The 14,681-nt window shown below is 51.6% G+C and overlaps 1 protein-coding gene across 1 annotated transcript in view; it reads left to right on the top strand.

The window, feature by feature from the left end:
• The first annotated feature begins 459 nt into the window (after positions 1-459).
• The window catches only part of MCPH1 (microcephalin 1), a 108,787-nt gene continuing 94,565 nt past the window's right edge, over positions 460-14,681 (top strand). The window contains exons 1-5 of the mRNA XM_054566206.1: positions 460-567; positions 1,973-2,064; positions 4,453-4,571; positions 11,582-11,669; positions 13,238-13,352. Of these exons, the coding sequence (XP_054422181.1) occupies positions 528-567; positions 1,973-2,064; positions 4,453-4,571; positions 11,582-11,669; positions 13,238-13,352 (454 nt within the window). The 5' untranslated portion in view covers positions 460-527. The remainder of the gene's footprint in view (positions 568-1,972; positions 2,065-4,452; positions 4,572-11,581; positions 11,670-13,237; positions 13,353-14,681) is intronic.

Here is a 14,681-nt window from a genome sequence, read left to right as displayed (position 1 = left end):
GCGCCGGCCTCCCGGGCTTCCCTCTGAGCGGTCCTTCCGTGCGCGGACGACAGGGCGGCGCTCGGGAGCGCGGGGCGCAGAGCTGACAAGGATTCTGAGCAGTTACACCCTGGGGACCCCGCGAGCTGACGCGGCCACCCCTGCCCCGCTCCCAGGTGAGCCCAGGTGAGGCGCCGAGAGCATTTAAGTCGCCTATGGGGACAAAAGGGCTGGGCTTGGTTTTTAGGGGCCGTCCGTCCTCGTAACGAACGGGAGGACAGAGAGCAGGCCTCGCGGGGCGGGACGCGGACCCCAGTGTCCACGCAGGGCGAGTTCGCGCCCGCGCCCGCTCAAGACTCGCCCCCTCTCATTGGGTCGCCCGGAGGGTCTGCGCGGCTCCCCCTCCGGCAGCCGAGAAAACGCGGAGGAGCGGATTCCCGCGGGGCGGAGGGGAGCGGCGCGCCGGTCCTGCGCATGCTCGGTGCCGCTCGGCGGGTCTGCCAAGTCCAGCTCCGCTCGGCGCGGTGGTGCGGTTCCCTCCGCCTCTCATGGCGGAGCCGGGGACCCCCCGGGGATCGGTTCTGAAAGGTGAGGACGCGTTCTCCCGGGGAGCACGTGCGGAGCGGCAGGACAGGGCTGGTGGGCGCGCGCGGGGAGTCTCCGGAGCCCCGGAAGTCAGCCTGGCTCCATGTGCGGGGTGGCGGCTGTCCGCGAGTCCGGCACCGTGGCTGCGCCCCCTGGGCTGGGGGAGGCGGGCGGTGCTGGCGGTGGGTCCGGGGAGCCCGAGGAGCGGCTGCTTTTCGGATTTCTCCCAAGTGCCCGCGCGGGTTGCGGGGCCAGGTGACTCTAGGGGCGCGCGATTGATTGTGAGATTAGGAAAAGCAGATTCCCTGCTGCGTTCGTGGGCTTGTTTGTTGTTATGACAACAGCAGGGACCCCTCATTGCGGAATTGTGTCCAGGAATTTTATTAAAGGCTTGATTAATACTGTCTTAATTTTAATAGCCCCAGCAACTCGGTTTTACTTCGCTTTGCAGGTGGGGAAACCAAGGCACGGAGCTTTGTAGGGACTTTCCCCCGCTCCCAGAGCTGGTCAGCGCAGAGGTGATCGGAGCACCTGAGCCTGCTCAGGGATGAGGCTGTTCACCTGGGCACCTGGAATTGCTGAGAGGAGGGGACCCGTGGACAGGGAGTTGGAGGGAAGGGGTGGCGCGTAGTGGGATCTGCATCGAGGGGCCTAGGGTGCAGACCGCAGAGTCAGAAGGGGAGACTAAGGCTTTACACAAGCTCCAGTCGCGTGTGGCTGCTTTTCCAGTGTTAGTGTTTTACTAAACCGGCGCGGCCCCTTTTGCTTTGCTCACAGTTAGAGTGGCACACCTGGGGGTTCTTGGAAAGCGCTAGATTTTGAGAGGAAGCCTCCAGAACAGGGGTCTTCAGACGCTGCCCCCACCCCCCTATTCAGTCCGCTGCCTATTTTTGTAGGACCTGCAAGCTAAGGCTGTTTTTGACTTTTTTTAATTGGGGGGTGGGCACCAGAAGAAGAATGGCAAGTGAAAATGATATCGAAACTTTGTTGTCTGCGAAGTCTTACTGGAACACAGCTGAGCTCACTCACTAAGTGTTCTCTTTGGCTGCCTTTCCTTTGTGCCGTGACTGGTGGTGTGGCTCTCAAAGCCTGCAGCACACATTTATTGTCAGGTCCTTTACAGAAAGCAGACTCTTGTCCTAGGAAGGTTAAGCCTGGTTTAGGAATTTGGGAAGGGCGTCTAGTGTTAGTAATGTAAACTGTGACCTGTGTATGTGCGAAGTTGGTCTTTGTTTGAAATTTGAAGAACCATAATAGCACAGATGCTATTTTGAATAGGCTTGTAATAGAAGAAATTTTAAATTTATTTTTTAATGTAAAAATAACGAGAGAAAAATGTATTGAAGTCTTTGGGCTAGGGATGCTGGAATTTCAATATATTTAATGTTAATACTGTGTTTATTTTCAGATGTAGTGGCTTATGTTGAAGTGTGGTCAGCCAATGGAACAGAAAATTATTCAAAGACATTTACAAATCAACTTGTGGAGATGGGGGCAAAGGTAAGAAATCCATCTCTCCGTCGCTACCTGTGAGTAAGGAATCCGTCTCACCATTGCCACATGTAAGAAATCCATCTCACCGTTGCTACATTTTGACAGTCCTCTGGTACATAATGAGATGTATCTGCATTTTCTTATTTGGGGAGTTATTACTTAGAACATGAAGGGAAAAGAAGACAGTGGATAAGTGGCAGGAGGAAAAAGAAGAAACCCACGATACGAAGGATTCGGCCCAGTAGGATTTACGGGACAGCTGGTCTTGTGCTCTTGAGGGAGAAGGAGACCTCGAGGATGAAAACATGGTCCTGCCGTGGGTCACTCGGATGCAGGTGCCAAGGGAGGAATACAAGGAAGGAGCGGGTGTTTAAGGGAAGGCTTGGGAAGTGGGGGCATTGGAAACATCTGAGAGACTTACATACACAAATCTGGAACCTGTCATCAAGGCTAGAGACATGGTGTTAGGGGTCAAGAATCTAGGGCTTAGGTGGTTAGAGGGAAGAGTGCTGAAGGGGGACCCTAGTTAGTATTTCAAGGGCTGATAACAGGGTCGGGGGTGGGGAGGATGGGCCCAGGGAGAGAGAGAAAGAAGAATGTCAGGAGAATCCGGAAAACTAGCCTAGAAGTGGAGGGACGTTCGCACTCCAGTGGTGGGATTTTAAAACGCTGCAGACTCTTCGGGAAAGTTGGGATGGCGAGTGCACCTCCGGTTGGATGGCTGCGAGGTCGCCGTTGAGCCCAGTGGCGCGTTGCAGGGACGGGCTAGGGGATGAGGTGGCCCCGGGGGGCGGGGGGGGGATCGTGGAGCCACACAGGCGCGCTCAGAGATCCTGTCGCTCTGGTGCGGCTTGTCTTCTTAGGGGGCTCTTTCGAGGACAGTTGAGATTCGGGGAGCAGAAGTGGTGACTGTAGACTGCTGTCAGGGAGGTCAGCGGTAAGCGACGTGTTTGTGGGGGGACTTGGGGGAGGGCTTCATGTCGTTTTTCCCTTCAGTGTGAGGGCGTTTTGTTGTGTGTCTTGTTTAAATACGTCTCTTCCTATACCAAGGTTAAAAAGGTTTTTCTCCTCTTATTTCTGGAAGTTTTCCCATTTCGCCTTCCACATTTAGATTTATAGTGTATCTGGAATTGGTGTTCATGTATGGTATAAAGTAATTTCACTTTTTTCTATGGGAATGATCATTTTGCGCAACACCATTGAAAAGATCGTCCATGAGCCAAGCTCCGCAATATTACCGTTGTCATCGGTCAGGTAACGGTGTTTCAGTGTCCGCATGCTCTGCCTCATGACGAACCCTGTCTTAATTGAGCGTCATAATAAATTTTCATACACTGCCTTCTCCGTTCTTCAAAGTATTCTGGCCATTTTTGACCTTTCACCCTTCCAAATGCATTTTAGAATCAGCTTGTCAATTTATAGCATAGAGCATTTTAGGACTTTGATTGGAATTGGACTGATGACAATAGATCAGTATAGAGAGAACAGACATTTTTACAGAATTGAATTTTCCAAGCCACGAACATGATATGTGCCCTCATTGATTTTGGTTTTTAAAATTTATTTCAATAATGTTTTGTAGTTTCCTGGGGTTCTTTTTGATACTATTATAAACAGTATGTCTAGGATTCCTTTGCTAACTGCTGCTGGTCTGGAGGAGTCAGCAGCAGTTTTTCAGGCCCACCTTGTGTCCAGAAGAGTCACCAAAGTCATTTATGAGTTCTTTGGTATTTTGGAGATTTTTAAAAATGTACGCAGTTGAATCATATGCACACAAGACAGTTTTGTTTTTTCCAGTCCTAACAGCTTTTATTTCCTCACACGCTTCACTGGTGGGGGCCAGCGAAGAGAACGGAGCCATCAAGCACCATGTCTGCATCCTCTCGTCAAAGGAAAGCTGCACGCATTTCCCCTAATGCACTTTGTACCAACTTTGAGGTCCACATGTGCTAAGAATTGTTCTCATGGATAAACTTTTTAATTTTATCAAATGTGTTTTATGCACGTATTGAGATGATCGTAATGATTTTTTACTTTATTAATGCGGTGAATAACAAGTACTGCTTTTTAATGTCAACCAACTTTGCAGCCTTGGAATCAATTCAAGTGGTGGGGCGGGGCGGGGCGGGCACAAGGGGGTTTGCGGTAGTGAGTGCGTGTAGCAGTTTATTCTTGCATTATACCTTACTGATTATTGTAATATTTTCACATGAATAGCTGTAAGCCTACTTTGCCCCACCCTGTTTTACCCTTTTTTATAGGTCGATGCAGTTTGCTAATGTTTTGTTGCTTATTTTGTACGTGTGTCCATGAGTAGCACTTGCTTATAATTTTATGAAATTATGTGCAAATAGTAATTGACTTTTTAAAAAAATATTTGCCCTTTATCTACAGGTTTCAAAAACTTTTAACAAACAAGTGACTCACGTCGTGTTCAAGGACGGGTACCAGCGCACTTGGGACAAAGCGCAGGCGAGAGGCGTGAAGCTCGTTTCAGTGCTCTGGGTGGAGAAGTAAGTCGCTTCTCTCTAGGTTTTCTTCTTTTTTTAACTACTGATTTTAGAGAGAGAAACATCATTTTCTTGTTCCACTTATTTAGGCATTCATCAGCTGTTTTTTATATGTGCCCTGACCAGGGTTCGAACCTGCCACTTTGGCGTAGCACGATGATGCTCTTAACCAACTGAATTACCTGGACAGGGCCTCATTTTTATCTTTAAATATCTAGTATTGGTACAGTATGGCCACATATTTTGCATGGGTCATGGAACCAGATAGTGTTTGAGTCCATCTTTTCTCTGCTGCTTCCTTGGACAAGGCGTTTAACATCCTCAAGCTTCCGTTTCCACAGCTGAGAGCTGGCGACGGTGGGGTCCCTCACCAGCCGGGGGAACAGGCCTTGGCCCTGAGACGCGGCGCGGGGTGCAATCAGGAAGTGGGAGGGGGTTTCATCCTGATCCTTCCCTGTTGTAATCAAAACTCTTTCTGTTGTTTTTATTTATTCAGCTGTCATGCTCGCTATAGGGATTCCGATATCCTTAACTTTCTCAAGTCTGCTTAGACGTGCTATTGCCCCACCTCACATAAAATAGTACAGAAGCCTGGTATCATGTGCGCCCCTGGGCTCTGCCGCACCGTGCTTTATGTCACGTGTTACATTGTGTGCGCTCGGCTCCCACAGAACAGTGTTTAAAAGGGCATCTGTATTTTAAATAAGAGAAAAAGTAGTGTCTCATATTTATATTACTGTTTCTGTTGCTCTTCATTCATTTTTGAAAATCTGAGTTTCCTCTGGTGTTTCCTTTCAATGTGAATAATTACATTTAGCATTTTTTAAAAATGAAGACAAGATTTACATAAAGCCCACCTGGTTTTACGGTCTTAAACCCATGTTTAAAACAATGAGATCTCTCTCTCTGCACAAGTGGGAGGGTGGGAGATGCCCTCGAACATACTGTTAACTGGAAAAGTGTGCATTCCATAAAAGGCCTACTCATTAACATGGGTTTACGTAGAATACAAACACAGAAATGTCCGTGTGCACGTCGATTATACATCAGTACGGTCTATTCACAGAGATTTGTAACCGCTGCTATCTAATTCGAGAACATTTCAGCGCCCCCACAATGGGCTCTGTAGCCATCAGCGGTCACTCTCCATTGCCCCACACCTGCCCCGGCAACTGCTGACCTGCCCTCTGTCTCTGAACGTGCTGCTCTGGACACCGCGCAGAAGCAGGGTCCTGGGAGGCCCTCTCTGTCGGCTCCCCCCAGCCCACCATGTGAGGGTCCCACCGTGTTGCGCCCCGGGTCAGCGCTGCGCCCCTGAGTGGCCGGACAGTGCTGTCCAAGGTGTGGACAGACCGTGTCCCCTTCTCTTTGTCAGCATGTCAACTGAGATCTGATAGGGATTGTGTTGCATCTGCAGTAGTTGGTCTAAATTTTTTAAGTTTTCTGTGTCCTTGATCTATTCGGTTGTGCTGTCAATTACTGAGTGGCGAATTGGAGTCTTGTTAAATTGTTTATTTCTGGCTTCAATTCTGTTAGTGTAGCATTTCTTTTAATCAGATGAGAACACATTTCCTTAGGTTTTTCCTTATCTGAAAATGTCCTTATCCTGTGGTCATGTGTGGATGATATTTTCAGTGGGTGTGCAATTCCTGGTTACCTGTGGTTTTTCCACGTCTTTTGTCCTCTTGTGCGACGCAATGCCCGTGGTCATTCCAGTCATTTCTCTGTCGTAAGTAATGGGTCCTTTTTCTCTGGCTTCTTTCAGATTTTTCTTCTTATCTTTGGTTTAGAAGTTTAACTTAAGTGTTTTTAAGCTTACTCTGTGAAGACTTCGCTGAGGTTTTTGAATGTATAAATTCTTTGTTTTGGGCCATTATTTCTTCAGATGGCTTTTCTGCCCCACTCTCCCTCTTTTCGCCGGCACTCTGATTAGCTGCGCAGCAGGAATGTCCGCTTCCTTTCCGTGAAGGGACAGACGCACGTGGTCTTCATTGAACCTCTTAGCTCTAGGGTGTGGAGGGAGCCCTGGGGAAGTGAGGCTGAGGCTCCGGGATCAAGCCCCTGATGGAGCCTGCGGGGGGCGCTGGGCCCCCTGTGAACCAGCCTCCGTGTTTCCCGCGGGCCCCGAGGCCTGGCTTTTGTTGGTTGTCTGGCTCTTTCTTCAAGTTTATTGACTCTTCTCTGTCAACTCCATTCCCGTAGTACTTATTTTGGGCAGTTTCAGTTGTAACCTTTCCACTTGGTTCTTTCTTACGCAAGCACGTTTTGCTTCTCAGCCGAGATCTCCTGTCTCTGCTTTCCCATCCTCCAGCCCCTCGCAGAGTGCGGCCACAGTGGCTCTTTAACTGCCATCTCTGGTCATGCCGTCACCAGCTTATCCAGAGTGGCATCTGTTGGTTGTGTCTCCCTGAGAAGGCGTCACGTGTCCCTGGCCCCTCGCCTGCTGCGTAACTCAGGGCTGCATTGCGGACATTGTCCCTTCCACAGGCCCTGGGCCCTGCGGTCCCTCCCTCCCCGCCCCTTGCCCGCCTCTCCTCGGCTCCTTCCACGTCTCGCACGGGAGGGGTTGCCCTCCCAGAAGTGCTCTCTCCGTCCCGAGTCTGCAATAGAGCCCTGTTCGTCATGCTTGTCCCCACTCCTTCCTTTTCATGCTATTAAAACCAACTTTATTTGTCGCCTCTGTCTGTCGACCTGTCCACGCCATCACGGATGTTAGTCTTTCTGTTGCAGCGTAAACTCTAAGTGCCACCATGTTTGTCCTGTTCCATGGTGTGTTCCCGCTGAGGTAGCTGACACACTCCTGGCCCATAGTAGGTGCACAGTAAATATTTGTCGCTACCACTCATGAACAGAGGACGCTCTGCTTACATTGGCTTATAGACAGCAGAGAACATTTCCTAGGGGAGGGACTTGAGCTACCTGTAAAAGGCTGTACGGGAATGTGGAGCAGGGAGGGTACAGAAAAACAGACCTTTACTGAAAGCTGGGAGTTAACGGAGACGCTTTTATAAAACTGTGACGTGACAGGACTTTGTGTGCCTCACGAGGCCGCTCACCCCGACTTCTCTCCTGCCTTTATCTGCTGGCCTGTCCCCTAAGTCCTTTCCTCCCCTTTTTCTCCCCTTTCTCTGTCTGCCCCCACTTTGCCCCGTTTCTCGATGGGCTTGTGGAAACTCTAAAATACTTGGAAGGTTACCCACAGGCAACCTCTGAGGTCCCTTTACAGTGAACGTAATTGAAATTTTTAATGCAAGCCCCTTTTGTTGCTTAGTAGCGTTTGTTGTAATACATTCGGATTTTAATTATCATTACAATTACTGAGTTTTAGGTTTTCTGTTGCTCTCTTGAAAACATAAACTTTATGCTGAATTAAAAGTATTTGTACTTGAACGTGTATATATTGTTAAGGTGTAAAGTCCTCATCTAGTCCACCTCTTGCCTTCTTGTTCTTCCCCTTGGTTGAGGGAAACGTACCACTGAGAATTAGGTACTTTTTCTAAGCGTATAATTGATGTGCACACGGACATTTCTGTGTTTGTATTCTACATAAACCCATGTTAATGAGTAGGTCTTTTATGGAATGCACACTTTTTCAGTTAACAGTATGTTCGAGGGCATCTCCCACATTTGTGCATAGAGAGAGATCTCATTGTTTTAAACATATGGAATCTTGTAGTAGCCACCCAGTGATTTATGGAACTGAAGTGCTGCTCATCCGTTTGAAGCTTTTCACGTCGTCTTTGTCTTTCCAATCAGGAACAGTGCGACGTGGAGTCTGTGTGTGCATCACTTTCTTGCAGGTGTAGATCTTTCTGTCGGTGTAAATTCCAAAAGTGGACTTTTGAGTGTGGGGGCTCGCAGCTTTACGTTTATGGTGGATGCTGTCGGAGTGCCTCCTGGGAAAGTGTGCCAATTCCCATCCCCTTCTAGCGATGAGAAAGAACACGTTTCCCACTGCGAGTTATCTTTATCTTTTCTACTTTGCAGGTGAAAAAACACAATCGATTTTATTCCCATGTCCTTGATTTTTTTTTTTTTTTTGGTGAGCTTGAACTGTCTTCACCAGGTCTCAGAGATGACAGCCAAGCTGGCCTGTAGTTTGTGGCATGTCTGTTCTTCTGTTAGCTGCGGTGCCGGCCTCGGCTCCTGGTTCGCCCTGAACATGTGAGCCTTACCAGGAAAGGCCACTAGGTGTCACTGGAATCCCACTTTGTCGGATTGTTTCCGGGCGTTTTCTTCAGAGCCGACTACTGTGTTAACAGCTGATCAAATTCTGTCTTTGGACAGTAGACGCTTTCGTCCTGAAGAAAGAAAGACAGCTGAAAGGCATCAAGGGCAGCTTGACTGTCACCTCTAAGTTCTGTTGAGAGAAGTTGATAAGTTTCATTGTCGAGACCGTTTCTAAACTACAGCTTAGCCTGCAGCGCAGCTCACGGGTTGGCTTTTGCCCACTGAGAGGCCTGGCTGCCCGGGTGCCCGGCCCCCTGCCTCTCCTGTGTTCCACGGACAAGCGCACCTTCTTGCGTCACCCCGGCACGGCCACCCGTGAGGGCCCCCAGCGGGTCCTGTCAGCGTCCGCAGCAGCCCGCTCCGGGGTACCGCGGCGCACGGCGGGGCCGCTCCAGCTTCCCCGGGCCTCCGTGCCATGGCCAGCGTTGCAGGGCGCGGGAGCGGTGTGGTGTCCCCGGTTTGGGGCTGTCTGGCACCCTGCCGGCGGTGGCAGGTTCTTCCTGCGCCCGCTGTGGTGCTCCGGTGTCAGCGGGTCACCGGGGTGGGGGGGGCACGTGTGCTGCCACCTTGGCTGATGCGGCTTTTGGAGGGGCGGGGCCTTCAGACGACGCTGCTGACCATCTTCTCTCACTTAGGTGTCATACGAGTATGCGTGTGCGGGTCCCTGCCTGTGCAAGTAGGGCTCCTCTTCGAGGGCTGGCACGGGAGCCGCGGGCAGGCTGATTGCAGCGGAGCCCTCGGCCTGTGGCTGCCACGGCGGGGGCCCACGCCCGCTGCCCAGCTGGGATTCGTCTTTGTGCCTGTGCTCCCGAGCGGGGCTTGCTGACCCTTTGCGGCCCCCTCGGTGCCTCCTGTGCCGAGGGGGTGGATGTGATGTGGGCCCTCCTGTGTGGAGTGTGGCCTCAGAGCTGGCATCTCCCCAGAGGTGCCACGGGGCGGGACACGCTGGTGCTGCATGGACTTTTGGGCGGGTCGGGGGATGGGTGGTGGCCTCGGGTGGCGTTGGCGCAGGCACAGCCCTGGCCCCCGGTTCGGTGGAGGGCCTGTCCTGAGGGTGGGGGGGGCGGCCCCCCAGCTTCCAGTGGCAAGTGCTGTCCTCGGCTCTTGAGGGAGAAGGGGCTCGTGGGCAGCGACACTGCGATTCCACAGCAGGCGGTGCGACCGCTGGCGGCTCCTGGGTGACCAGTGGGCCGAGGGCTGCCATGTGGACACACTGGATGGAGGGTGTGTCTCGCGACAAACGAGACTGCGGGAGGGGAAGCGGGCCTCGGACGGGGCACTTACCGTCTTTCTCTGTCTGACTCCACTCAGCGTGATGCCCTCCAGGTCCATCTGTGCTGTGACAAGATTTCGGGGCAGTTTTGGCTTCATAGTAATTTGCTGTGTATCTGTCATGCTTCTGCCTAAACAGAAGAAGGGAAGGGAGGGAAAAAGAGAGGGACAGAAACATTGATGTGAGACATAGGACAGCTGCCTCTTGTGTGCACCCTGACCGAGGACCGAACCCGCAACCCAGGCATGTGCCTGGTCCGGGAGCTGAACCGGTGACCCTTTGCAGGACGATGCCGAGCCGACTGAGCCATGCCTGTCAGGGCTGTGTCACACTTTGTCCGTTTAGCCGTCGATGCACACCTCGTTGCTCTCGTAGGGGACAGTTCACCGTGCCGCCCCTGTGGGCAGGGTGTGGGCACAGCACGGCCAGCCAGCACAAACGGCAAGGTGCGCTCGGAGCGGGGTGAAAAGCAGGGAGTGTCTCCCCGTGCGGCAGAGGAAACCGTTTTCACTCACATGCTCTCAGAGGGGTTCAAGGGTCCGCTTGCTGTGCAACCTCCCCGCCTGACGCTTTTACCACGACAGACACTGTGTGGGCCATGCTGCGCCCGCCCGCGCACCCAGAAATGGCTGTGCGCTCCTTCGGTGTCTTAGGGAGCTTTCTCTAGCGATAGGGGCGTCATTTGTCCCATTTTCTTGACCGTATTTTAGTTACATTTTCACCTGGCACTTGCGTGCTGGATTTTGAGCGCTGATAGTCTGAAACACAGTCAGAACGCGGTCAGCAGACGCTCTTCTGTGAAGATGGGAGCGATGAGGTTTCGATCTGGGAAGGGATGAGCGAAGCGCAGCGCGGTCAGTGTTTCCGCCACGCAGGAATGCGAGGGGAGGCCTCGAGCAGGAGCCCGAGCAGGAGGCCCCTGTGGCTGTGAGATCGGAGCGAGGCTTTGCTGTGCGGGAGGGGAAGGGGCAGCGCGCTGAGAGTGGCAGTGACGCGGTGACAGGCAGGCTGGGGGGGCGCAGCTCGGAGTGGCGGGAGGTGCCGTGGCCCCAGGGCCATGGGGCCTGGGCAGAAAGATGGGGGGACCTGGTTTTGGAGGGGAAAGGCACTCTCCGTCCGCCAGGTCTTCAGGACCCCGCCCGCTCAGAGGGACCCACGTGGCGGCCCGTTTGACTGCAGTGCCCATCCGAGGCTGGTGTGCGTGCCTTCCCGAGCACGCGCTGGTCGTTCTGGGACGCGCTGCGAATCTAGAAGTGGTGCAGGAAAGATGCTCCCTTTCTGTGCTGCTCGCCCCCACTCTGATCCTTCAAAACACTGGGTGCTGAAGACTTTGGAAAGTTGGATTGCCGTTGATTATCATATTAGGTCGTCCGTGTACTCACTTTGAAAACTGTCTATTCCAGTGGCCTGCGCTTGGATTTCTTCAGTCCCTGGCCGGCACACACAGGTGTCGGGTGGCGGGACTCGCACAGGAAACGCTCATCAGGGACTCTGCTTCCTCATTCCACAGGTGCAGGACCGAGGGCGCACATGTTGATGAGGCCCTGTTCCCCGCAGCCCGTGCTCCCGAGCACCTGCCGTGCCTGATGAAGAAGAAAGTGAGTGTGCGGTTTCCGTGGAGACAGTGGCAGTCGTAAATTTATTCATTTTCTTTATTCCTAGAAAAGTAAAACTTTTAGAAAAAGAGTTGAGGTTTGTTTTTAGGATTGCTATTGATGGTACTATTGTCACAGCACTTTTCAGTGAGTTAGAGATTATTGTATCCTGTGAATGCTTTGATGTAATTGGCAAGAAATGAAGGAGACTGTTGTTGGCCAAGAAAAGACTGAAAGTTTTTAGGAGACCGGCAGGCTGGCCTCTCTCCCTTTCTGCCTTAGTGCTTATCACCTTCTAACGTGCAGTGGCGATGCTGGCGTTCAGACAGGGTGCAGTTGCTAGTGACGAGTCACGGGCCCCAGATGACACTGCTTCGGAATCTGAGGAGCACCTCGGAACCAGGGAGCATCTAGGGGAGCCCGTGTTCCTACTCCGTTACTCCCCCCACTGGTCATAGGCAGGGTTGGTGTGCCTTGGGGGGGTGGCGGTACAAAGCCCCCAACTCCATGGACTTGCAGTTGTAAAGCAAGGCTGTTTATTATGAATTAGCGCACGGCAGGCTGTGCAGGCACTCGGTGGGAACTGTGCAGGCTGGCCCGTGCCTGCTGCAGGGGACCCTCCCTCCACCCAGCGCAGCTTACTGTCGCCCCCTCCGGGAGGGCGAGCCGCGGTGGCAGGGCCCTTCCCCTGTGACTGGTGCCTGCCGCCTGCTGGGATATCGCGAACTCGGCAGAGGAGTGAGTGAGAACTTAGCACGGAGCCGGGCCCTGAACAAGGCCTCGGTGCAGACTGGGTTTTCCCCATAAACGGACAAGTGGGCTTCTGCCGGAGCCCCAGGGGCAGCCTCACAGCAGGCGCCCTTCTCCGGGCCAAGGCAGCCAGCCCTGCGAGCGCGTGCGGGCTGGGGTGCTCAGGTGTGTGTTGGCGGGGCCGGGCCTTGGGGGCTTCTGCAGCGGGGGGGGGGGGGGGGGGGGGGCTGGCGTGTACGTAGACAGACATGCTCCCTCTGGGCTGTGATCCTCAGAAGGTAACCCAAGGCTGCCGTGAGGACGCAAGCTGTGAGCAGCTGGACCTCGTGGGCCTGAGGTTTCCCGTTGTTGGCACGTTTTGTGTGTGCAGTTACACTGTTTGCTTTTACTGGCAGGACGGGGTTGCTGTGATTTAAAGACAAGGCAAGATTAAATAATGGCTTTTTCCGTTGGTAGCGATAAAATAATTGCTTTTGTTTTATTACTATCGTGATTTTTTTGTGGGGCAAGGAGATAACATGAAAGTAGCAAAAGTTAAGAAAAAAGGCTGATTTTAAGAACTTTCATGGAAAGTAAGAATGCTGGTTTACTGAAAATGTCTCGAAAACGTAGCTACTTGTACAGTCAGCCCTTTATTCAATCTCAAAGTTCTGTTCATATTTTAGCATTTGTATAAGCTCACACAGGTGTAAAAAAAAACCTCTTTAGGAAGGTTTTGTTAGTGTTATAGAAAGTATCGAAAATGTACACGAAAGGGCCCGTTTCCTGTCTGGCACAATTGCAGTTCTCTGTGTTATTGTTATGTTCTTTTTTCTGTACAGCACAAGTGCATGCAGCCCAAAGATTTTATTCCTAAAACACCAGAAAATGATAAGAGACTTCAAAAGAAATTTCAGAAAATGGCTAATGAGCTACAAAGGCAAAAAACAACTCTCGGTAAGCAGAGAAATGGAGTGTGGTCTTTGGTGTTTGTGTCTGCACGTCCAGTTCAGCCTCTCTGGGGACCGGGGACCGGTGGCTCCCAGGATGGCATAGCTCGGGGGCCACAGTGGTTCCAGCCTGGGATGAAGAAAACAGACCACAGGTCACCTGCACACTTGACAGTGAACCTCACAGGACTATACAGTCCCGCTAATTGATCACAGAGTGTGTGTGTGTGTATGTTGAAGTGTAATTGGCATATAACATTGCTAGTTTCAGGTACACAACAGAATGAATCAACATTTGTATACATTGTTAACATCCTTCACCATACGTAGTTACAATTTTTTTCCCTTTTCTAGGGGGTTCCTCTAAGATGTGCTCTTAGCAAATTTCAGATGTTCACTGTTGCTAACTGCAGCTCCCTGGTTGTGCATGGCATCTCCTCGGCCTACCTGTTTTATTACTGGAAGTTTGTACCTTTTGACCCCCTCACCCATTTCATGCCCCTCAGCCCCCCACCCCCTCCAACCACCAGTCTGACCTCTGTATCTGTGAATTCGGGGGTTGTTTATTTTTGTTGTCTTGTTTTTGTTTTTAACATTCCACATGTAAGGAAGCCCACAGGGTGTCCGCCCTCTCCCTGTCTGACTGCCCTCACTAGTGCCCTCAGGGTCCGTCCACGCTGCCCCGATTGGCAGGACGTCCTTCCTCCCTCTGGCTGAGTCATAGTCCATTAGGTATGTGCCGTCACCTCTTTATTCCTCCATCCGTGGATGCACGTTTAGATTATTTCCATGTGTTAACCAGTGTAATTGATGGTGCAGTCAGCATGGGGTGCAGATATCGTTTTGAAGTAGTATTTTCGTTTTCTTTGGGTGAATACCCAGACAAGAAGTTGCTGGATCGTATGGCAGTTCTATTTTTAGTTTTCTGAGGAATCTTCATCCTGTTTCACATAGTAGCTGCAGTCTTCACATCCCCACCCACACAGCCTCAGGGTCCCTTTCCTCCACTTTCTCCCCAGCACCTGTTATCTCTTGTCTGTTTCATGACTGGCCGTTGCGACAGGTGTGTGGCGATTGCGTGTTGTGCTTTGGATTTGTGTTTCCCTGGTAAAGTGTAGTATTGAGCATCTTCTCCTGTACCTCTTGGCCATCTGTATGTGTTCTTTGGAAAAATGGCTATTCAGATTCTCTGTCCATTTCGTAGTCTTTTTTTTTTTTTTAACTAGATATATTCTTTTAATGGCTAATGAACTATAAAGGCGGAAAGCAACTCCAGGTGAGCAGAGAAATGCAGCGTGGAAAACACTTTAGGACGTCCTGACACTCTAAAGTGCAG

Source organism: Pteronotus mesoamericanus, unplaced genomic scaffold, assembly GCF_021234165.1.
Source record: "Pteronotus mesoamericanus isolate MK-2021 breed Mesoamerican mustached bat unplaced genomic scaffold, CSHL_Meso_final contig_169, whole genome shotgun sequence".
Lineage (NCBI taxonomy): Eukaryota > Metazoa > Chordata > Mammalia > Chiroptera > Mormoopidae > Pteronotus > Pteronotus mesoamericanus.
This window is presented reverse-complemented; position numbering and strand designations above follow the sequence as displayed.